General features: G+C 45.4%; 1 protein-coding gene across 1 annotated transcript in view; it reads right to left on the bottom strand.

The window, feature by feature from the left end:
* The window catches only part of FAM3B (FAM3 metabolism regulating signaling molecule B), a 67,775-nt gene extending 51,179 nt beyond the window's left edge, over nt 1-16,596 (bottom strand). The window contains exons 1-2 of the mRNA XM_002685114.6: nt 16,489-16,596; nt 10,934-11,077 (exon numbers count right to left, since the gene is read on the bottom strand). Of these exons, the coding sequence (XP_002685160.1) occupies nt 10,934-11,077; nt 16,489-16,507 (163 nt within the window). The 5' untranslated portion in view covers nt 16,508-16,596. The remainder of the gene's footprint in view (nt 1-10,933; nt 11,078-16,488) is intronic.
* Between the last annotated feature and the right edge of the window lie 7,483 nt (nt 16,597-24,079).

The following is a 24,079-nucleotide window of genomic DNA, read 5'->3' as shown; positions in this document are numbered from 1 at the left end:
CATAGGTAAAGAATATAAGCCAGATATAGCAACTAAGTATAATCTAAACAAAAAGTACATCGGGCTGATTAGTTGGGCTCGTCATGCCTTGCTGAGCTAAGGAGGAACATGGTGTGGACCTTGGAACTCTGGGTCAGCGCAAGTTCAGAACGCTGCTTGTGCACACACTGATGGTTCTTCTGATGTTCCTGCGAAGATTGCTGCCCCTCGGCTGTGTGATGCCCTTGGCACTAGGAGGTAACATAAAAGTACAGAGAAGAGCATTAACTCTGGGATGTGACTGGGGGCATGGGAACCTTATGTTATCTAAAAACCAGATACTTTCTGCATACCAGGAGCTCAATAAAAGCAATGTGGAATCGGTCAGCAGGGCTCTTGATCCTAGAGGTCATGAGTCCCCTGGTCCCATCTTTAAAACACCAATACAGTATACTAACACATATATATGGAATTTAGAAAGATGGTAACAATGACCCTATACACGAGACAGCAAAAGAGACACAGATATATAGAACAGTCTTTTGGACTCTGGGAGAAGGCGAGGGTAGGATGATTTGAGATAATAGCATTGAAACATGTAAATTATCATATGTGAAACAGATCACCAGTCCAGGTTCAATGCATGAGACAGGGTGCTCAGGGCTGGTGCACTGGGATGACCCTGAAGGGAGGGATAGGATGGGGAGGGAGGTGGGAGGGGGGTTCAGGATGGGGAACACATCTACACCCATGGCTGATTCATGTCAATGTACGGCAGAAACCACTACAATATTGTAAAGTAATTAGCCTCCAATTAAAATGAATAAATTAATTAAAAAAACTTTAATTCTGTCTCTAGTTTCCTTTTTCCAAACTGTGCGTTAACCACTTTCGATCCCCACCTGCTGCTCTGGCCGCAGCAAGTGGTGCCCAATGTGGGGCTCGAAAGTGAAGGATCGCTGAGAGGGAAGCTAAAGTTAAACAATTGTAGCAGGGTCCCGAGGAAAATCGGGGTGAGGCCTCTGGAAATCCCCCTTTGCAGTAAGTAACACTCTCTCAGGCATTGAAACCGGGGTTAAGCATGGGAAATTCAAAAAGCTCGGAACAATACCCGCCGTATGCTGCTAGCTGCTAAGTCACTTCAGTCGTGTCCGACTCTGTGTGACCCCATAGACGGCAGCCCACCAGGCTCCCCTGTCCCTGGGATTCTCCAGGCAAGAACACTGGAGTGGGTTGCCATTTCCTTCTCCAATGCGTGAAAGTGAAAAGTGAAAGTGAAGTCGCTCAGTCGTGTCCGACTCTTAGCAACCCCATGGACTGCAGCCTACCAGGCTCCTCCATCCATGGGATTTTCCAGGCAAGAGTACTAGAGTGGGGTGCCATTGCCTTCTCCGACCCGCTGTATATATGCCTTGTAAGGCAGCTTTTAAGAGGTGAGGCACCGGGGTGGAGGAGGGGACAAAAATCAGTGAGGGCCGGCTATTGGAGCTTTTACCAACCATTGAGAAACATTGCTGGCGGTTCCCTTCTTTAGATTTAGGAACATGGGAGAAGGTAGGTAGTGAATTAGAGAAACTTCTTTGCAAGGGAGTGCCCTTGCCTGCATCTATCAGGTCAATTGGACACTGAAAATCTGCTTTGGAACCTCTTCCGACCCCCAAAAGCTCAGAAGGGAGTGAGGATGAATGTGAAACCCCGTCAGAGGGAGGACTTGAATATACAGAGCCCAAGGGGGTAGAACAAGCTGCAGTTCCTTTTCGCCTTTGTTTAAGAAAGGAATTTCCTCTGCCTCCTCTTCCTCCCCCTCTTGTCTTAACTGCTGGAGCAGCTCAAGCTTTTGCTTCTTTAGGATAGACAGCAGTTCTGTCACCCCTCCAGAAAGGTTTTTTGGCGCTCGACAGGAGGGGTGATTTGGAGGTTATGGCTAGGGCATTTCCATTGACAATACATGAACGGATAGCTCCTGGGACAGATCCTAATAATCCTAGTGGGGTGTGTGAGGCTATACACAAGCAGATTCAAAATATTAAAGGAACCTAAGCAAGTTGTTCAGAATTATGGAGTAAATTCTCCTTTCATCATGGGAATAGTGCAGGGACTAGCTGAGGGTTCCCGTTTGATAATGGAAGCTCATGACCAAGTCAGGTAGATCCCCATCTCTTCAGATCAATTGATAGGCAGTGGAAATTGGGGGAGAACTCAAGATCAAGTGCTTATGGAAGATCAGGCTATAGAACAGGTGAGGCGATACTACAGAAGAGCCTGGGAGAAAATAGAGGTTAAAGGACAGGCTTTCTTTACTTTAAGAGAAGACCTCACCGCTCCAGAGAGACAATCCCTGCTGGAACATCTTATCAGTCAGGCCACCCCTGTCATTAGAGCCCATTTGAACACGCTTTGATTTATTTTTTAGCTATGAAACAATGACTACAAAAAAGAGAGATGACATTTTTGACACTGAGTGGCCAGGATATGCTTTAGACTCCAGAGAAAACTGGTTAAAATAAAATCTTTTTTGAAATTGCAAAACCGGTTCTTCTTGCATGTACAATTAGGAAAAAGTTGACTTGTTAAAATACTTTTTTGGAGCTTCAATTCTGCCTAAGAAACAAAAACAGGCCTGGGAAAAAACCTGAAGTTAACTCTTGTCTTGTCCTTGGGATACACAGCCCATTCTATCTGGGACTCCAGCCATGAACAAATTGGTAGAACTTAAACCAAGAAAAAAAAAAAGAAGAGGCAAAGAGACATTTTAAATTTCAAGAGGAAAACTATGAGATCTCTGTCCGTCTGTCTGTCTAAATTTATCTGTATCTCAGTGTGTGTCTTTGTTTTAGGATAATATAAGGTTAATTTATAAATGAGCTCTATTTAATTTCAGGTTCACATGAACTGAGAAATATTGAATATTAACTATCTAACATTAATGTTTTTTTTGTTAAGCTAATTATGTCTTGAGTCATCAACATTGTGTAATACTTTGATTGTGCCTAGGCTTAATGTAAACTAAATTTGTCGACAAGGAAAGTAACTCGAGTGAAGAAACTTCAAAAATAACACACACATACAAATATATATGAGATGAAAACTTTTAGATAAACTCTACTAAAATAATTATATTATAGAAATGTCTATCTAAAATAATATGAGGACTGTGGTAACTTAAATTTCTAGGGTTGTGCTAAACTAAATGATAAAAATTTATTAAATAGCTAGGTCATTTCCAAACAAATTAAGATTTTGAAACATTAATTACTGAACACTAACAGAGAAACTAAAGAGATTGCCATCCGAGATGTTCTCTGTTAAGAAAAAATTAAAACTAGTATTTATGTTCACCAATCTACAAAATGCTAATATAAAAGACAGTTCATGGTTTAAGGAAAATGAGATTTATGTTTTTAATAAAAAAAGGTATGAAAAATAAAATTACAGTCTATTAAAAAAGAAGTGAGCCTAAACTTACCAGTGGTTATTTGCTAAATAGATAAATGAAGTGATGAATACAAAAAAGTGTGAAAAAGGTTTGTAGCAAATGAAAGAAGAGTTTTGTGCATGGTATATTTTCTTAAGACATTAAACTGCCTTTGAAGTCTTATTGTTACTTTGACTAAGTAAAAAAGCTATTATTTTACAGTGAATATAAGCTGGTACCAAGCTGGAATTTGGTTTTCTCTTCCAAACAAAGTTTGGAATATGGCTTTTGATAACAGATTATACAAATTTCTTTGTCTTTAAGTGATTCATCAGTTCAGTTCAGTCACTCTGTCGTGTCTGACTCTTTGCAACCCCATGAATAGCAGCACGCCAGGCCTCCCTGTCCATCACCAACTCCTGGAGTTCACTCAAACTCACATCCTTCGAGTCGGTGATGCCATCCAGCCATCTCATCCTCTGTTGTCCCCTTCTCCTCCTGCCCCCAATCCCTCCCAGCATCAGAGTCTTTTCCAATGAATCAACTCTTCGCATGAGGTGGCCAAAGTACATAATTGCTTATAAAATCTTTTGTTACTTTGATAAAATGAATGAATGTTATTTCACAGTGATCTATGGAGACTATGGCACACATGGACAAAGATCATTCTGCTTCTACAAAATTAACCCCTCATCAGGAAATTTAAAAAGGATAAACAATGGTTATAAACCAATGGCACCCCACTCCAGTACTCTTGCCTGGAAAATCCCATGGACAGAGGAGCTTGGTAGGCTGCAGTCCATGGGGTCTCGAAGAGTCGGACACGACTGAGCGACTTCACTTTCACTGTTCACTTTCATGCATTGGAGAAGGAAATGGCAACCCACTCCAGTGTTCTTGCCTGGAGAATCTCGGGGACGGCGGAACCTGGTGGGCTGCCGTCTATGGGGTCACACAGAGTCGGACACGACTGAAGCGACTTAGCAGCAGTAGCAGCATAAACCAAACAGTCAGGGCTATGGGAAGTCCAAGACAGCCACTTGGCTTTTCCTGGGTCCCTTTCAAACCTCACTTTTATTTCATAAGCTAAAGCCTTTCCTGGCTTCAGGGTTGATATCTCACAATAGAAAAAAAAAAAGGTTAAAATGTGTTTTCTACAATCTCCAGTGATTGGGTCATCCACTTTGCTGGACAGGTCATACAGACATTGGCAAAAAACTTCACAAACTTCTTGCAGACTATCATTTTTACTGATGTCCTTGGTCGTCAGGCAAGGACCACAGAACAAAGGGATTGGTTACATGAGATTGAACAGACTGCTAAATATGACTAAAGTTTTCATGACTTTTTGTCTGACATATTACTGGCTTCTCATTTTTGTTTTCAGATATAAAAAAGCTCTTCTCCTCAAGTCACTGATGGTTTAAAACAATTTAGTCATTTACACCTGTGGGTAAAATTAAAACATTTTCTCTTTTCTCTTTACCTTGTCCCTCCAGAAACTGGAAACATTTGGGTTGTGAACAGCCTCATCAAGGTAAAAAGGACAGTTTCCAGACATTTACAAAAATCTCAGAGTATACTGAGGATTTCTAAAAGAAATCTCCACCCAACTGATGTCAGGCCTATAACATCTGTTTCACTGAATCTTCAGTTCTAGTTTTGTTAATAAGATCTGTATTTACTAAGGGGGCTTCCCTGGTGGCTCAGATGATAGAGGTCTGCCTGCAATACAGGAGACCTGGGTTCAATCCCTGGGTTGGGAAGATCCCCTGGAGAAGGAAATGGCAACCCACTCTAGTACTCTTGACTGGAGAATTCATGGACAGATGAGCCTGGAAGGCTAGTTCCTCGTGGTTATGTTACACTGCTAAGAGGTTTAATTAAGTTATTTAAAAGGACACTCTAAGTTTGTTTCTAAAGATTATATCAGTAACCAGTCTTTGAATGAAGATCAGATGCTCCAGGATCTACAACCAGCAAATTAACAACAGGCCATAGTCATTTAACAAACTAAGTCAGATGACCTGGAGATGTTACTGAGCTATACCTAATGAAAGTTCTTGACTTAAGTTCTTACTTATGATTTTACTATTACTGCTAACTATATTGCTTTCTATATTGCCTGTTTCAAAAAGTGTTGTCCCTTACATTATCAAATGTGTGACTAAGCCACTGATATAATAATGGTATATAGTTCCATATGAAACCCATAGTTATAATGGATATAATTCATATATCTTCCTTTGGTAATCTCTGTTACATACATGTGACTATTGATACATTCTCTCAATTTATATGGACCACTACTCAATCTGGTGAGCCCACAAAATGTGTACAAAAACATTTATATGCTTGTTTTGCTGTTATAAAACTACCAAAACCTCTAAAAACTAATAACGGCCCTGCTTATACCAGTAGAGCATTCCAACAATTTCTTAAAATTTGGTCTATAAAACATTCTACTGGAATGCCCTATAATCCACAAGGACAGGCCATAGTGGAGAGGGCTAATCAATCACTTAAACATATGATACAAAAACAAAAAAAGGGGGAGATGCCATAGGACAATAAATAATATTGAAGAAAGCTTTATTTACTCTCAATTTTTGAATATTTCAGCACAAACTACGGAAACTGCAGCTGAGTGACATTTTCAGGCTACATCCACAAATAAAACTAAGCCTGTGATTTGGTGGCAGATCCACTAACAAATGCTGTTACTGGGGAAGTTAATTACATGCGAATTAATTACATTGTAATTACATTGTAATTAATTACATTAATTACATGGGGAAGAGCGTTTGCTTGTATCTCCCCAGGAGAAGGTCTAGAACCTGTGTGGATTCCAGCTCGTAGAGCAAAACCAAGCAGAAACAATCAGTGACTCCAGGCAACCTGATCATGGCTATGTTTGCCCTGATAACCATTGCAGTGAGTATACTCCTGACTTTGGCAGAAGCAAAGAATTATACCTATTGAGCCTATGTACCTAATTCCCCCATTGCTAAGGCCTGTTAATTGGGGTGAAGGATCTATCCCTATTTATGTTAATGAATCCTCCTGGATCCCTGGTCCAGAAGAGAAGCGTTTGCCTTTCATAAAAAGGAAAAGGGGACTCCCTACAAGAGTACTTTGGGTTTTGACCCTTGGCTTGTTTGCCTGGGTGCTGACCAGGCCTGTCTTAATCTATCAATGCGGGCGTGGCTTTCCGTAAATTCTTTGAACAGAAATCACACTAAGGCTCAACAGTATTTGCTTTCTGGATTGAGCTTTGGATATCGAGAAACTAATCAAAATAATCTACCACATCAGATAGACCCATGTGAGAACAGACCCACATGGGCCAACCGACAAGACCAAATACAATGGGATACCTGTCGCGGGACTGAGGGGGTGATCTGACTTAATGGTTCCTATGGAATTGTCTGGGACTGGTCCCCTGAGGGGTATACAGTCTCTAATTGCTTACACCGTAACTCACCCTGCAATCCTTAAAAGAAGTTGCATTGGCATGTATGTGAGTGCAATCACACTACTATTACTACACACTGAGAATACCCCATTATCTGGCCTGGCAGTGGCATGACTTCACCACAGCCACAGCTCGAATCAGGGAGGGCTCAGACATAAATATGGAAGTTGGCCATAAGCCTGAAGAGATATCGAATTTGGGATGGAAATTATTCTCATTCCACAATTTATACTCTGTCATTCAATACATCAACAAACTGGACGTTTTATACTCAAACTTGTGTCTGGGATCCATATGTGATTATTACTGGCACTATAACTATTAACAAGACAGAAAGGGACCTAACCTGCCAGGATTCCAAACTATATACTTGCTTGATTCAACTGTAACCATTCCTATGTGATGTTGCGCAGATATTTAGGAGTCTGGCTGCCAGTAACTCAAAGCAGGCCTTAGGAACTCTCCCCTGACATGCATACTTTGCTCACAGTACTAAATACCATTTTGAAAAGATCCAAGCGTTTCATTGGGCTCCTTATTGCTGCCATAATGGTCATTATTGCCATCACTACCACAGTGGCAGTGGCAGGAGTAGCTCTCCATCAGATGGTACAAACCACCACTTTTGTGCAGGAGTGGCATAAAAATGCCAGTTCCGCTTGGGGAGCCCAAACTCATACAGATGAGGAGATTAACAACAGGTTGGTGGATGTAGAAAGGAACCTATATCCTGCAGTGCTACTCTTAGGGGAAGAAGTGCAAAATCTTAAATTACAAATGCATTAAAGTGTGACTGGAACATTACTACTTTCTGTGTGACCCCCCCCAGGAATATAAGCAATCTGAACATACCTGGGAAAATATTAGACAACACTTGCAGGGCTATATGGCTGACAACGTTACTCTAGATATTAAACAAGCAAAAATCATTGGCATGCAGCATGCTTCTCTTAGACTACTACCAGGAACAGATATACTTCAAGGAATAGCAAAGGGCCTTAAATCATTGAGTCCTCTTGAGTGGATCAAAGGTATCAGAGGTGGTCTCATTAAAACATTACACGTGCTTTGTTGTTTCACTGTAATCTTCTGTTTAGTCTTCAGAGGCACATGAAAGTCCTCCAAGAACTAATGAAGAAAGAAGTCGTGAGATTGACATATGTTCTGCTACAAAAACAAAAAGGGGGAAATGCAGGGGTTAATAGTCAGCTACCTGTTACTCTGGCTAAGTCATGAGAAGAACACCATAGGAAAAGAATAAAAGTGAGATAGAGCAATTAAGTATAATCTAAAGAAAACGTACATCGGGCTGATTAGTTGGGCTCGTCATGCCTTGCTGAGCTAAGGAGGAACATGGTGTGGACCTTGGAACTCCGGGTCAGTGCAAGTTCAGAACGCCGCTTGCGGAAACACTGATGGTTCTTCCGATGTTCCTGTGAAGATTGCTGACCTTGGCTGTGTGATGCCCTTGGTACTAGGAGGTAACATAAAAACACAGAGAAGAGCACTAACTCTGGGACTTGACTAGGGGCATGGGAACCTTATGTTACCTAAAAACCAGATACTTATGCATACTAAGAGCTCAAAAAAAGTGATGTGGAATTGGCCAGCAGGGCCCTTGATCCTAGAGGTCATGAGTCCCCTGGTCCCATCTTTAAAACTTTAATTCTGTCTCTAGTTTCCTTTTTCCAAACTGTGTGTTGACCACTTTTGATCCCTACGTGCTGCGCTGGCTGCAGCAGGGGGAGGCAGGGAGGCCAGAGGATGAAAACCTGCCATCCAGGCAGATTCCAACCACTGCCCAGGTTCCTGAGCAGAGGAGACTGGCTCTAGAAAATAAGCCAAGTCAGCGGGACTTGCCCATGCATGCAAAATCACACGGATATGGTAGGGAGGCTACACCCAATCTACTGACAGATGGTGTGAACCCAGGGAGAGCTGGATTTACAAAGGGAAGGGTCAACTTCGTGGAATTCCAAAGCCATGATCAAGGGCCTCCACAGCTATGTCAAGAAATGGGCCATTTTAAGAGAATAGGTAATGAAGTGGGAAAAGCCAAGCCAGGAATGAAGGGGTGGGAGCCCACGGTGGTGGATGCAGATGGTCTCACTCCAGGGCCTTGGCCATAGGGTTTCAGTGCTCAGAGCCCCAGTTTCAAGGTTCATTTTGCTCAGTGCCCGACACTGACCTCACACCTCCACGTGATCTTCCTTTGCTGCTGATTCTGAGTGGATGTGTCACTCACAGTGGCCCGTAGCCTTGGGGACTGAGGAATGTAGGTCAAACTCTGTGCGGAGCCCAAAGTAACAGAGGATTCCAGGGCCCTGAGGCCTGCAGGAGTTGTGCTCTGTCTTTGAACCTGGTCCTGAGGCCAGGAAAGCATCCTCTACCCACCTGTCTGCCAGGCACAGAGGGGCTCTAAAGGTGGCACCTGGACAGGGGGCACCTGTCCCTGGGGAGCATCCATTCCCCCAGCCACACTGTGGATAACAGCCCAGACTAAGTGTGGCCGCAAAGCCAGCCTGACCCTGTGGATGATGCTGTCCCCTTTTAATCTTTTATCCACGTAAGAAATGGAATATTTCCTGCCATATCAGTAAACAAGGATGTCACAGTCATCAGCGATTGCAGCCCTCCTACGAGAGCCGGTGAGCCTTGAGGGAACTCAGGAAGGAAAGAACACCTGCCATCTTTCAGCCGTCAGAATGAAGCCACTTCCTACGGTGAGCTCTGAGGAACTCAGGACACAAAACAGGATACTGGCCCCAGAGAGCTGAGATGCAAATAAAAGGAAATGATTTCAGTGCACCTAGATTCTTGGGTGCTAAAGTGCTAAATTCCTTAACTTGGGATATTTGGTTCTCTTTAATTAACCATCATCTTTTGATGTTCAGACTACCTGCCTTTTGTTGCAAAACTTCTATATATACTGACTCCTCCCCTTGCCTCCTCAGAGTTTCTCTCTCAGAGCTACTTGAGATGCTGTCTCCTGGACCTAAAGTCCTAAAATTTCCCACCAAATAAAACATAACTCTCAACTTTTAGGTTGTGAATATTTTTTAAGTCAACACATGTGAGCATCAGACTACGAATCACAAGATACAACCTCCACACTCTGGGTCCATCAGACTCCTGAGCAGTCATGAGTTCCCCCAGAGCAGAGGCTCCAAGCCAGTAGGATCCAGGACACAGCTGCTGGCTTTCAGCACTACCTTTGGTTCCCAATAACTCGACGTGCTTTGTCACGAGGGAGGGTGACAGGGCTTCCCCTTTCCCCTGGTGGGAATCAGAAACCACATGAACTAGCCCACATAAAAAGATCAGGTTAGAGGCAGCTCCTGGAGGCAAGCCCTCACCCAGAACAGACTTCCCATTTTGTGTAAAATCGGAGAAAATGAGAAAGTCAGCCCTTTGAAAGCAGATCCATTCCCTGAACATTCAGGGTCTCCCCCAGCGTACTGGCCTCATCCATAATCCACATGCGATAAAATCCATCTGATTACAAGCAAATTCACTGCGAAAAATCCTACTTAAAATAAAAACACTTCAGTCATAGTCAATACATAAAAAGTTCTTTTTTTTTTTTTCTGGCCACAAAAGGTAATTAAGTTTGAAAAGGAATGATTTTTATAACATTTTAAAATCATTACCTGGCTCTTTATATGTGTGAAAATTAATTTTGTATCATTTATTTCTGTTAAAAATATATCAGCTACCTGTTTACAATGAGATTGTGGAAAAAGGTACAGATGATGACTTCAGGGTCTCACACATTTTCCAATGTAACTTTTAGTGGATATTTTGTAATTTCACTTCATCCCCAATTCCAGTGTGAATTTTTAATGCATCCCACATATAAAGCTTGTTTTCCTAACATCATGGCGTGCTTGGGGTCTCATGGGGTGTGAGCAAGGCAATGGAGTGGGAACTATGGGAGAGGATTCTTCCTCTTCCTCCTCCTCCTCCTCTTTTTCATCAACATAAATGGCAGTAGAGACCACAGCCCAGTCTCACCGCTGCAGCAGGGCTGCAAGTCCTTGCCTTGACCCCACCGTGGTACCCACCTTTGAGGACGGGCCTCTTGCCAATGCTCTGGATGCTGTAGACGGCGCTGGACAGGTGCACGTCTGGGATGAGTTCTGCCAGCAGGTACCCGGAGTACCAGGCACACAGGGAGGCGAAGATGAAGAACACTGCCTTCAGGGTGCCTGTGGACAGACAGATGACAAGATGCATGTGGGTGCCCCCACCTGCTCTCCTGACCCCATCCAGGCCTTCCTGATGGCACCCTTGAGTCTTAGCAGAATGCCCCATGGGAAATTCCTCAGGACGGTGGGCTGGCGAGGGCCTGGGGCCACTCAGTGGAGCCCATCAGCTTCTGAGCACAGCTGCTGAGGGGAACAGGATTGGGTGAGGTGAGCGGGTGACAGGAGTGGGATGTGAAGGCAGTCGGGCTGAGGTTCCCATCTGCTGCTATGCTGGGTCTCAGAGCTTCCTCCCGGGCTCACATCAAGGGCTCGTCAGGCAGCCCTGACGGCCTAAGGACAGACGAGGCCCTTCCCTCCAGAGCCCATGGGACTTAGGAAGCTCCTGGAAGCAAACAGAAACCCAGCGGGTGGCGGAGGCACCCTGGTGTGTTTACCGTGTCACCAGTGCTGAGGGTGGTACCTGTGCCTGTAAGCAGGCAGTCACCCCTGTGACACTGGAAATGGTCCCAGACTGTCATTATCCTCAGGCAAGGCTGGAGGGACACTCACGGTTCCTGGCGAAGGATGTTGGTGAGTTCTGCTGCAGGCCACAGGTGCGAGGCTTTGCACAGATCACACGGAAGTGGAAGCAGAACCCCGAATCAAGGTCACCTCTGAAGCTGACTGAGCCCCTTTGTAACCATTGCCAAAAGCCCCCTGATCATTACTAACCAGCTTCCCGACTCCCAGTTAGACAAAATGCCCACTCCAGTAAACACACTGTGCTGTGCTTAGTTGCTCAGTCATGTCTTAACTCTTTTCGACCACGCTGACTGGAGCCCGCCAGGCTCCTCTGTCCATGGGGATTCTTTAGGCAAGAATACTGGAGTGGGTTGCCATGCCGTCCTCCAGGGGATCTTCCCAACCCAGGGATCGAACCTGTGTCTCCTGCATTGCAGGAAGATTCTTTACCACTGTACTACCTGGGAAACCCTGCATTTGGCTGGTCCTCCTGATTTGTATCCTAAAGGATAAAACTGTAATCACAAATATAGTGGTGCTTGCGGTGTTTCTGTGAGTCGTTCCAGCAAATTACAGAACCCCACCCCCTACCCCGACCCAGGAGTTGTGGGAGCCCCCAGTTTTGTAGCCGGCTGCTCAGAAGTGTGGGTGGCCCCTGAGGCTGGCATCTGAAGGCAGGGCAGCTTTGCAGAGGGCACTGCCCTTAATGCCTGGGCTCTGGCGCCTCCTGTGGATGGTGGGTGTCAGAGGTGAACTGAATGGCTGGACACCAAGTCCATGTCAGAGGACTGGTGACTCCCCACCCAGAGCCCTGAGCAGAGACCAGTGGGTATTCCCCAGCCCCCTTTCCAACTCTCCAGAACCCAGCCCTGGGTATCCTCTTTCTCTGGCCATGATGAAATGCAAACCTCTGTCAGTCTGGCCGTGTTGAGCCCCGGATCTCAGCTCCCTCCTCCTTCCTAGTACCTAGAGATTCCCTTCTCCTCCGCCCCTCCCCCGCCGACCTGTACTAACATGGGGTAGGTTATATCCATCAGTGTTGCAGGTGCTTGCGGAGGGGTGTGTCTGGTTAGCTTAGGTAGTCACCTGGTGAAACAGGGCCCTCTGCCTCACCTGGATCATTTAGTCTTTTTTCAAGTGCATAATTTCAACATCAATTCCCTCTTTTTTCCAACCATGCAGTTTCTGAGACGGTTAGAGCATAATGCAGAGAAGGCTTCCTGCTGGAAAATGACTGAGACAGTGTGGTCATTGCAGTCCCTGGCATAGGGACATCTCCAAGCTGGAAAAACCAGCCACAGAAAACTCAGTGAGAGGCCAGGGGAAGCCGGCATGCTGTCCCGGAAACCCCTGTCTGTTCTGAGCTCCAGCCGTGCTGACCCGCTGCCATGCTGGCCTCTCCATCTGCACCCTGGGGGTGAGTTTGTCCCTCTGCCCCCACGGTGCCCACCTCCAGACCCCTGGCCATCTGTTCCTTCAACGGCCCCCGCGCGGATCTGTGGCCTCCTGGGTGTGGCCTGCACGGCCACCCTCAGGTCAGCACATCAGCGCTGCCCACCATGTTTCCCCTCCAGGTCTGTGCTGCACACCTGGGATGGTGCGAGGGTCACAGGGTGTTCCAAACAGGCTGCTAGATGCGCCCTGAGTGAACCGTGTGATGCGACTGCTGGAAACATGGATTCGGCGTCAACAGAGTCTCAGGTTCAAAAACAATAGTTCACTGTGTCCCGTGTGTCAATTCACAAACAAGTGTCGTACTTGAAGAAAACTGGCAAAGCGGAGCTTATTCAGATCTTCTCAATGTCACACGTGAGATCTTTGAGCAAAGGGTTGCTGTTTGGTTTGGAGGAGACTGAAAGGGAATGGGGTGCCACCTCTCTGATGCCTTCCCACTCCGAAGGGAGGCATGGTTTTGTTCTCAGGTGAACAAGGACAAACCGGTGGCAGTGACAGGGAAGATAATGAAGAGAGAATAAAAGCCCAGACATCCTCACGTGGAGAATCATGAACTTGGAACTCCGGGGGAGGGGTGCAGCTGCTGACCCCCAGGCCAGATTTCCCACAGTGGCTGGGAGGAGCCAGGATCTGCAGCCAGATCCCTCCTGGGGAGGGAGGGCAGACCCACAGCATGCACTGGGACCAGTTTACGGTAAGATGAGGCACGAGCAGGTGGTGGAGCTAGCACCTGGGGCCACGTGGGGAGCATGGCTGAGGATTCCTCTTGGGAAAGGTGGGGGCTCAAGACCAGCCCCTGGTGCGGGGGGCGGGGAGGTGGAGGTCTACCCCAGCAGGAGAGGTCCAGCACCTTCAGACGTGGAGGAGGAGACAGAGGAAGTACACCGAGTCCAGGAACTTCTGTGATTCTGTGACCAGGATCTGGTCTTTCCTCAAAAGGCAATAAAGTTGTCATCAGCCCACAGACATGTCCTGAGCACTTCCACCAGCAGTCACCCGTGAGCATTAGAGCAAAGGCCATCCTGGGCACAGGTAGGAAGTTGGAACTTCCTCCTTAGAGACCCTCTGTTAGGGCACATGTGTGCATGCCCTACCCTCGCCGCCCTCCCTCAGATTCTCGGGTGTTTCAGGCTGGCACTGACCACTTAGGCTGGAGGACAAAGCCAGTGCACACTAAGGCAGGATACTGGTGAGGAGGGTCTCAGGATCCCCCTGCCCATCCAATCCTGAACCTACAAGAGCACTCTCAAGAGGGATTCCTTCCACATCAAGTGGACTAGGATGCTGTTTGTCACTGGCAGCCTCCCCACGGGGACCCACATCCCCTGGACCCCGGAGCAGCCACACCTGCACTTCTTGTCCTTGAGAGGCTGGGGGCGCTGAGGGGTGGGTGAACCAGACTTGGATTTCAGCAGCTTTGAGGCTCCAGGCCCTGCTAGCCCCAGTGGCCACAACTGTCACAGTCCTGTCAATGAGGCTTTTTGGCAGTAGGGCTGGGAAGTGTCACACCTGAGCATCTTGGCAGGTTTGCAAGGTAACCCACCTTTCAGAGATCACCCGCCAGCGCCCTTACTTTTAAGGAATTGGGATGACTGCTCCAGGTGGCTGCCCTTCTCCTTCAGTCTGGGTGTCCTTCCTAGATCCTTCCTAGAGCCCTACCCGGGGCAAATCTGGGGCTTGACTGAAGTGTCTAGGGAAATGCTACTTCCACACACTGCCAGATCCTTAGCTAACAAAATCAAAAGTGGCATAACCTTGACCTTTTGTGAGTATTCTCTCTGGCAGCCACACCCAGATAAATGCAAACTCGGTGTGACCTCAAAGCTTGACATGAAAGGACCACATAACTCACAAATGAATCACAAGGACTGCGTGTGAAAAAGTAGTAGGTGGGGGGAAAAGCAATCTAATAATATTCAATTATTTTCCACCCAGTCAGCAGCAAAATCATACGATAAGTATATACCAAATAACATATTGTGCTCAGATGCTCGGTTGTGTCTTAGTTTTTGTGGCCCCATGGACTGTAGCCCACCAGGCTCCTCTGTCCATGGAATTCTTCTGCAAAGAATGCTAGACTGGGGTGCCATTTCCTCCTCCTGGGGATCTTCCTGACCTAGGGATTGAACCCACGCCTCTTTTGTATCTGGCATTGACAGGCAGATTCTTTACCACTAGCGTCACCTGGAAAGCCCAAGTATATAACGTAGAAATAATGAAAAAAATTCTTCCAAAATGGCTGTAATAAAAGTCAGTGCCCCAAGAGATATATTTTCCCCCAAGCAAATAGGTGCATCGTCTCACATTTATCCGGCAAGCCATGCAAGTTACCCAAAGCAGTACTGTTCGTAGGAAAATGGTTTTGTAGAAAGCACGGATATTTTACACAAATACAATAAAAATCTTAAAACTGGGCTTTCCTACATGTTGGGCATGGAGCAGAAAGGCAGTGAGTGGGACTCTCTGCAGTGTGGTCATACAACCATAAGCCTCTCAGGGAGGAAGGAGATCACCTGCCACCCAGGGATGGAGGGCTGACCTCTAGAGAGTCCAGGAGAATGCTTTTGATCTTTTCATTTCTTCCCACTATGCTGCCATACTCTGGGAGGAATCTAGATTCCTCAGATTATGGAAGAAACAGCAAAATCGATTAGAAAGGGAATGTGTGGCAGGAACCAGAGGTTCACATGGACCCCAGAGTGCCTGAATTCACAGGCAGGTGGGAGGGCGAGGCGCACAGAGGCCACTGTTGGGAAAACCGAGTGCTAGGAGATGAAATAGTGTCTTTCCTACTTTTCCCCAAACCTTCTGCAGGCTCAAGTAGTTTGGAGGTGAGGAGTGGGGAGTAGGGAGTCTTATAAAAAGATGCTACCAGAACTGTCATAAAAGGGACAATGGGGCCTTCCTTGATAATGAGCCCCCACTTCCCAGCCACCCGCAGACAGGTGACTTAAAACAGTCTCAGTTTCTGCACTTTTCATAATTCTCTGGGTTCGTCAGGTGGACCTGTGGCTCAGGATCCCTGGCTTCAGCCAGAGGGACCCCAAGTGCAGTTCACAACGGCCTCTGACCGGCTCGGGCGGACCCCTCCCCGCTCAGGAGCGAGGGGGCACTTGAGCAGCTCCCGCCTAAGGGCTCACTGGGTTCCGCTCCAGCTGCGCTCAGCCACCGCCTGCTTTCCAGGCAAAGCGTCACAGTCACTGGTTCCCCCCTTTGCTCCGCCCTGCACGCCGCTAGGGCGGTGGGGACAGGCGGGAGGGTGGATGAAACCTCAGCCCACTCGCGCCGCGGCTGGATTCGCTTCGCGCATCCCTGATCCCGGAAGAGAAGACCCTCCTCGTGCCGCCCCCACCTCTGGCTCCGCGTGGCAGGTCCCGGGAAGGGCGAGGGGGCGGGCGACTCTCCAGTGCCGGGGCCCCCCTTCCCGCCTCCTTCCGGTGGGGGATTGCACTCACCGGCAGCCACGGGGCGCATTTTCCAGGTGCGGCTCGGGCCCTTCTGACCCTTGGCCGCAGCTCCGGACGACCGAGAGAGCTTCTCGAGGGCTGGACTGACCACTGGGCGACACGCCCTGGGGGGCAGGCCAGCGGCAAGGAGGGCGGGCAGATGCGTGTGCTGGTGTGCCAGGCGGGTAAGGGCGGGGCAGGTGAGCGCGGCAGGTGCGCTGGCGGCGCCCTGGAGCTCTGGGTCAGCAGCCCAGGCTGACTAGGGGATCAGAGAGAACCAGAGGGTTTTGCTCTGAAGGGAGGACGCCCTCCCTTTATGGTTGGCAGCTCTAGACCCCAATTAACGTCTCTCAAGGTCAAGAGACTGCCAAGATAGCCATATTCTGAGTTTTTAAGATGTTCCACCCGAATCCAGGTTCAAAGTCCAGGTCACCACAGCCACTGTTCTAAGGCTCTTCACTTCCTCCAGAAATTTCTGCCCACTGCTGTTTGCACAGCCCAGTCTCCTGCCTCTTGCTTCCTCCTTGACTCCGGCAGTTGATCGTGGAAAACAGAACAATGTCCCAGGCCCCGTGGTCAGGATGGCAGGGCTGCAGGTCCTTGAATTTCCAGGAGGCCAGGCATGCTTGAGCGGGAGGCCAGCAGATGTTGGAAGTGAGCTTCCCAGAAGACGCACCATCTCCAAAGAGAAAGAGCTGCTTCTCACCCACAGATGGCTTGCACTCCAGATATCCATCAGGTGGTAGGGGCTTTTGAAAGTCATGGTGGACTCAGACTCCCAAGGGCAAGTTAAAGCTCCAAGGGCAGTTGGTCACTTTCGTGGAAAAAAGAGTTCCCAAGAGGCAGGGAGCACCACCCTCTGCATCTATTGGCTCCTGAAGTTCTGCTCCCCTAAGAAAGCCCAGAAGATTCCAAAGTACCCTGGGTGGTGGTGGGGGGCCAAGGAAGCTTGGCTGTGACCCACCCAGAAGACAGGGGTCTGTATTCCTTCTCTATTCCTTCTCTAACTCCTCCTCTGGGACTCCAGCTTCCCTGGTAGTTCAGCTGGAAAAGAATCCATTTGCAATGCAGGAGACCCCAGATCAATTCCTGGGTCTGGAAGAGCCACTGGAGAAGGAATAGGCTACCCACTCCAGTATTCTGGCCTGGAGAAGTCCATGGACAGAGGAGCCTGGTGGGCTACAGAGGCAAACCGTCCGACGCGAGTGAGCGACTTTAACTCACTTCACCCCAGGACTCCAGAAGGGTAACCGGCTTGAGCATGGCACATTTCAGTCTGGATGCTTTTCTGAGCTGCTCTATGGTGCTACTCAGAAGTCATTTCCCAACTATTCCTAACAACTACGCTAAACACTGTGCATCAGCTCATTAAAGGGAGTGTGGGTTTCATCTCCTCTTTGTCTTGAGCTCACCTCATTTCAGAGATGGAGCTTTTATCTCTGAGTTTGCTTTCATTTTAAAAAAATGTGGTCAAAAGTGCTCTTAACAGAAAATTTATCACTTTTTACCAAATTAAAATAAATGTACACTTTTAAGCGTACAGTTCAGTGATGTTAAGACTAGTCACATTTTTGTACAACAGAACTCTAGAACATTTTTATCGTGCAAAACTACAACTTTGCTCCTATTAATCAACTTCCCATCCCCTCCCCACTAGCACCTGGTAACCACCATTCTATTTTCTGTTTTCAGACTTTGAGTACTTTGGATATCTCAGATAATTGGAATCATACAGTGTTTGTCTTATTACGACCAGCTTATTTCCCTTAGTATAATGAACCTGAGGTTTATCTGTGTTGTAGTATGAGACAGGATTTCAGTCCTTTTTAAGACCAAATACTATTATCATATGTGAAACAGATCGCCAGTCCAGGTTCGATGCATGAGACAGGGTGCTCAGGGCTGGTGCACTGGGATGACCCAGGGGATGGGGTGTGGAGGGAGGTGGGAGGGGGGTTCAGGATGGGGAACACATGTACACCCATAGCTGATTCATGTCAATGTATAGCTTTGTCAATATTCATGTAAAGTAATTAGCCTCCAATTAAAATAAAAAATTAAAAAAAAGACCAAATACTATTCCACTATATGTATAGGCTACATTGTCTTTATCTGTTCGTCCCTTGATGAACACTTGGGTTGTTTCCACCTCTAGGCTAGTGTAAATGATGCTGCTATGAACATAGGTGTGCAAATATCTTTTCAATTCTCTTGGGTATGTACCAGAAGTGGGATTGCTGGATCATATGGTAATTCTATTTTAATTCTTTTGAGGAACTACCATACTGTTTTCCACAGTGGCTGCACCATTTTACAGGCCTAATAAGTCCATTTTACAAGTGTTCCAATTTCTCTGCATGCTCACCAACATATTATTTTTATTTTATAGTAGTCATCCTGAAGGATGTGAGGTGATAGCTCATTGTAGTTGGATTTCCATGTCTCTAATATATCAGTATTGTTGATCATCTTTTCATAGCTTGTTGGTTATCTGTATATTATCTCTGGAGAAATGTCTGTTCAGGTCATTTGCCTATTAATAAATCTGGTTGGTTTTGTTGTTGTTGAGTTGTAGGAGTTCTTTAAATATTCTGGACATTAACTCATGATCAGACATATGGTTGACAAATATTTCCCCCAATTCATAGTTTTAACTGTGAGGACTGTGCCCTTTGATGTGCAGAAGTCTTGTTTGATGTAGTTTTTATTTGGCTCATCTACTTTTCTTTTTGTTGCCTGTGTTTTTGGTATCATACCTAATATATTATTATCAAATCCAGTGTCAGGAAACTTTCCTCCTATGTTTTCTTCTAAGAGTTTTACAGTTTTAGGTCTTGAATCCACTTCAAGTTAATTTCCTTGTACATGGTTTTAGGTAAGGGTCTGATTTAATTCTTTTGCATGTGGACTAATTCTTTTGCATGTGGACTTTCAGTTTTTCCCAACTCCATTTGTTGAAAAGACTTCCTAGTCTGTTGTTATGCCAGTACCACACTTTTTGGATGACTGCTGCTTTATAATAAGTTTTGAAATCAGGAAGTGTGAGCCCTCCAACTTTATTCTTCTTTTTCAAGGTTATTTTAATTGTTCAGAATCAACTCAAATTCCATATGATCCCAAGAATGGATTTTTCTATTTCTGCAAAAAGCAGAAATATTTTGATAGGAATTGCATTGAATCTGTAGATTGCTTTTGTGTAGTATAGGTGACTTGTGTGTGTGTGTGTGTGTGTGTGTTAATTGCTAAGTTGTGTCTGACTCTTTGAGACCCTATTGTAGCCTGCCAGACTCCCCTGTCTGTGGAAATCTCCAGGCAAGAATTCTGGAGTGGGTTGCTATTTCCTTCTCCAAGGGATCTTCCCAACTCAGGGATCAAACCTGGGTGTCCTCAATTGCAGGAAGGTTCTTTACCGTCTGAGCCATCAGGGAAGCCCATGGGTAGCTTAACAATATTAAACCTTCAGATCTATAAACACTGGGTGTCTTTTCATTTCTTCGTGTCTTCTATAGTTTCTTTTGTAGTCTTGTACTTTCCAGTGTACTTAGTTAGGTTACTGTTTGCTTTCAGTTTGCTGTAATCACCGTACTCCAGACCCCACTCCCGATTCTCACACTGTCTATGAGAAACTTCCTCAAGTTCTCCTTAGCAACACAACATAGGTTCCATGTCTGGGGAGCTGTACTAAGGAATTTTCTTTAAAGAAGAAATGCCATGTACACACAACACTGAAAAAGGTAATGAAATCTAAGGGAGTGAAAATGACGGAGTTATTGTTCAAATAAATTACTCTGTCACCACTTGTAACGCTATGAAGGAATTTAAAATGATTGCTGTCAGGAGCATTCATTACTTGTAATACACATGAAACATGTACGTGAAATACATGTTAAGTGGCAAAGCAGGAAGAAACAGTGGACACTGGTACATATAAAGAGACTGGAAACACATCAAAGTGAAAACTGTTTCATTTCCTGGAGCAGACTGGAGTGGGTAGCCATTCCCTTCTCCAGGGGATCTTCCCGACCCAGGGATGGAACCCAGGTCTCCTACACTGTAGGCAGATTCTTTACTGTCTGAGCCACCTGGGAAGCTGGTATAAGGCCACATTACTTTTAAAATTTTGAAAATAAATGTGCACTGAAAACTCCTATAACCTCTGCTTCATCCCCACTCCATACCTCATGCTTTCCTGGGCCACCAGCTCATTCTCAAAACTCTCCTCTCACAGCCCCTCCCCACCCAGCAAGTCTGTTTCATAGGAGTCCCCTCTCCTTCACAGGTACTTCCCCCAAGTCCAGAGTTCCCTTCTCAGAGACCACCACTGTCCCAAGCATTTCCTGTAGCCTTCAGAGCTATCTCACCCAAGCCCACATATGAGTCCCTCATCCTTTCTATACACAAGCTATAATTTTGTACATGGTATTTCACGACCTACCTTTTATGTTATAACATCTCAGAGAGCATTATATACACAAGCGCACACAGAATTGGCCTGTTATAGTGGATTCCTGTATTCTTTTCTACTGTTGGATTCTTTTGTTGTTTTATTTTTTTCTATTCTTTTTATTGTTTGATGAACCGTCTTTTATTGTTGGATTGTAGATCTTTTAACCATATTTTTTATTGTTGGGTGATCCTTTTCTTTTTTTAAAAAAACTTTTTTGGCTGCCCTGGATCTCCATTGCTTAGCTTGGGCTTTCTCTAGTTGCGGTGATCAGGGGCTACTCTTTGCTGCGAGGCACGGGCTTCTCATTGCAATGGCTTCTCTTGTTGCGGAGCACTGGCTCGAGGTACACAGGCTTCAGTAGTTCTGGCTCCTGGGCCCTAAACTCAGTAGTTTGGCACACGGGCTTAGTTGCTCCATGGTGTTCGGGATTACCCAGGAGGAGAGATTGAACCTGTGTCCCCTGCATTGGCAGGCAGATTCTTATCCACTGTACTACCAAGGAAGTCCTCTATTCTTTAAATAGGCTATGGAAAGGGCATTTTGTTTTTTTTTTCCCAGGCTTTTCTACTATGAACAATGCTGCAGGAAACACCTTTATGCATCTGTCTTGGCAGACATATAGGGGTGGATTTAAAGTAAATTCCTAGAAGTGAATTACTGAATCAAAGGGTATGTGAATTCTGAATTTTACCAGATACTTCCCACAGCTCAACAGAGAAGTTACACCTATTTACAAGCCAGCCAGCAGCACACGAGAATCCCAATTTTTCATATCCATCCTGACACATTATCCAACTTTTTGATCTATACAGCGTATTGTTGAAAAAACTTAGTATTGTTCCAATTGACTCTCTCATTAAAGTGATGGCCTTTGCATACTTCCATAGGTTTAAAAGCTGTTTGTGATTGGTGCCTGTTTGTTTTCCCAGGAAGTATCTAGTCATATACTTTGCACACTTTTCTATTAAGTTGTTAACTTTTTTTTTCTGATTATGTTAGGAGCTCTGAGAAGTAATTTGTGGACTAGATAATACATGTATATAGTTCAATTTTATTAAAAAATTTTTAAATTGTAGTTATTTATTGTTTTTGGCTGTGCTGGCTGTTTAGTACTGCATATAGGCTTGCGTCCAGTTGCGGCGAGCGGGTGCTACTTTCTAGCTACAGTGTGCAGGCTTCTCGTTGCAGTGGCTTCTCTTTGCGGAACACGGGCTTGGCCGTACAGGTTTCGGTAGTTGCGGCACTCGGGCTCAGAAGTTGTGGCTCGCAGCCTCTAGAGCTCAGGTTCAGTAGTTTTGCCACAAGGGCTAAGCTGTCCTTCGGCATGTGTGATCTTAGTTCCCGGATCAGAGGTCAAACCTGTGTCCCCTGTATTGGCAGGTGGATTCTCAACCACTGGACCAGCAGGGAAGTTCCCATGGTTCAATTTTTAAAAGTATATTAAAAGGTTGATAGTAATAAATTGCCCCCTTACTCTTGCATCTTCTCTACCCAATAGAAAACCAATAGGTTTTTAGTAGGTTATTAACTTCTTGGGAGTCCTTCCAGAATTTCTCTATACATATTCAACTAAATAAGAATATCCCAAAAGACTGTTCTATACATCAGTGTCTCTTTTGCTGTCTCATATACAGGGTTATTGGACTCTGTGGGAGAGGGAGAGGGTGGGATGATTTGGAAGAATGGCATTGAAACGTGTACAATATCATATATGAAACGAGTCGCCAGTCCAGGTTCGATGCACGATACTGGATGCTTGGGGCTGGTGCACTGGGACAACCCAGAGGGATGGTACAGGAAGGGAGGAGGGAGGAGGGTCCAGGATGGGGAACACGTGTATACCTGTGGCGGATTCATGTTGATATATGGCAAAACCAATACAATATTGTAAAGTTAAAAAAAAAAAAAAAGAATATCCCTGCCGGCCAACACTTAAACTAACATAGTCTCACTCTGACCCACCTCTTGCCTCTCAAGATATCTTGGAGAGCCTGCTGCTTGCGCACACAGAGATTTTCTTCATCTTTCCACACCTGCAGAGCATCCTACAGCAAGGATGGATCACCGTTTATTAGCTCCCTAACTCAGCTGTTTCTTTTCCACCTTCTTTTAGGACTAATACTCTGTAATGAAAACCTCTCACATAGAACAAGTTTGAAACAACTTGTTTCAAACAAGTGAAGAAAAGTAAATAAATTCCTAGAAGAACTGCCGAGCTTGTCTATCAGTAATCCTGAGATTCTGCCAGAACAGACCCGGATTGGAGGCTGTGTTCACGGACATGTGCCCCTCCTCCCCACCCCCTAGCAGCGTTCGTGCATGGCTCCCTTTAAGGGCTTTTCAAGGAAAATTTTTACTGCTCGATTTTCACCTTCACTTGCTTACTTTGAGAAAGCACTGCTGTTTAAGAAGGGACTTCCCTTAAAACACATTCTGATGTGAAGCAACTAAAATAGCAAGGGGGAAACACCTTGGTTATAGTGCAAAGCCCCCCTTCCTACACAGAGGGACATCTGCTGTACACAGGGATGTAGAATTATAAAGTGTGTATTACAGTTTTTACAGTTTTATATTAGTTCCTTATTGCAGGTAATAAAAAATTTTGTTCCCTGTTTGTTTTTACTTTGGATATCAAATTTTTCTCTTTTGTCAGCTAAAACATGTTTGATTTTTCTTTTCATAGTTTTGTTTAGCTTAGAAAGACCTTTTTCTCCCTCCCTTTCCCCTATATTTTCTTATTTTTAAATCAAAATATTTGATTCCTCTATACTAAGTTTTGATGGAAATTCAAACTGCAGCTGCTCAGCCAGTTGTTCACTGTTTGGTGAATGGTAACCTTCCTTCATCGATTTGAAATGTCTCTTCCTCATATTAAGTGCCGTGTGTGATAATCTTGTACATATCTGGACTTTGTTCTCTTCTTTCTGCCTTATTTCCTTCCACGTAGGTATTTTCTAGTGATTTGTGCATGTTTACTTTCCACATGAACTTAAAAAATTTGTTTTTAATTTATTTTATATTGGAGTATAGTTGATTAACAATGAATGTTATATTAATTTCTGCTGTACAGCAAAGTGATTCAGTTTTACATATGTATCTCATCTTTTTCAAATTCTTTCCCCATGTAGTTATTGCAGAGTATTGAGCAGAGTT

Source organism: Bos taurus, chromosome 1 (assembly GCF_002263795.3).
Source record: "Bos taurus isolate L1 Dominette 01449 registration number 42190680 breed Hereford chromosome 1, ARS-UCD2.0, whole genome shotgun sequence".
Classification (NCBI taxonomy): domain Eukaryota; kingdom Metazoa; phylum Chordata; class Mammalia; order Artiodactyla; family Bovidae; genus Bos; species Bos taurus.
This window is presented reverse-complemented; position numbering and strand designations above follow the sequence as displayed.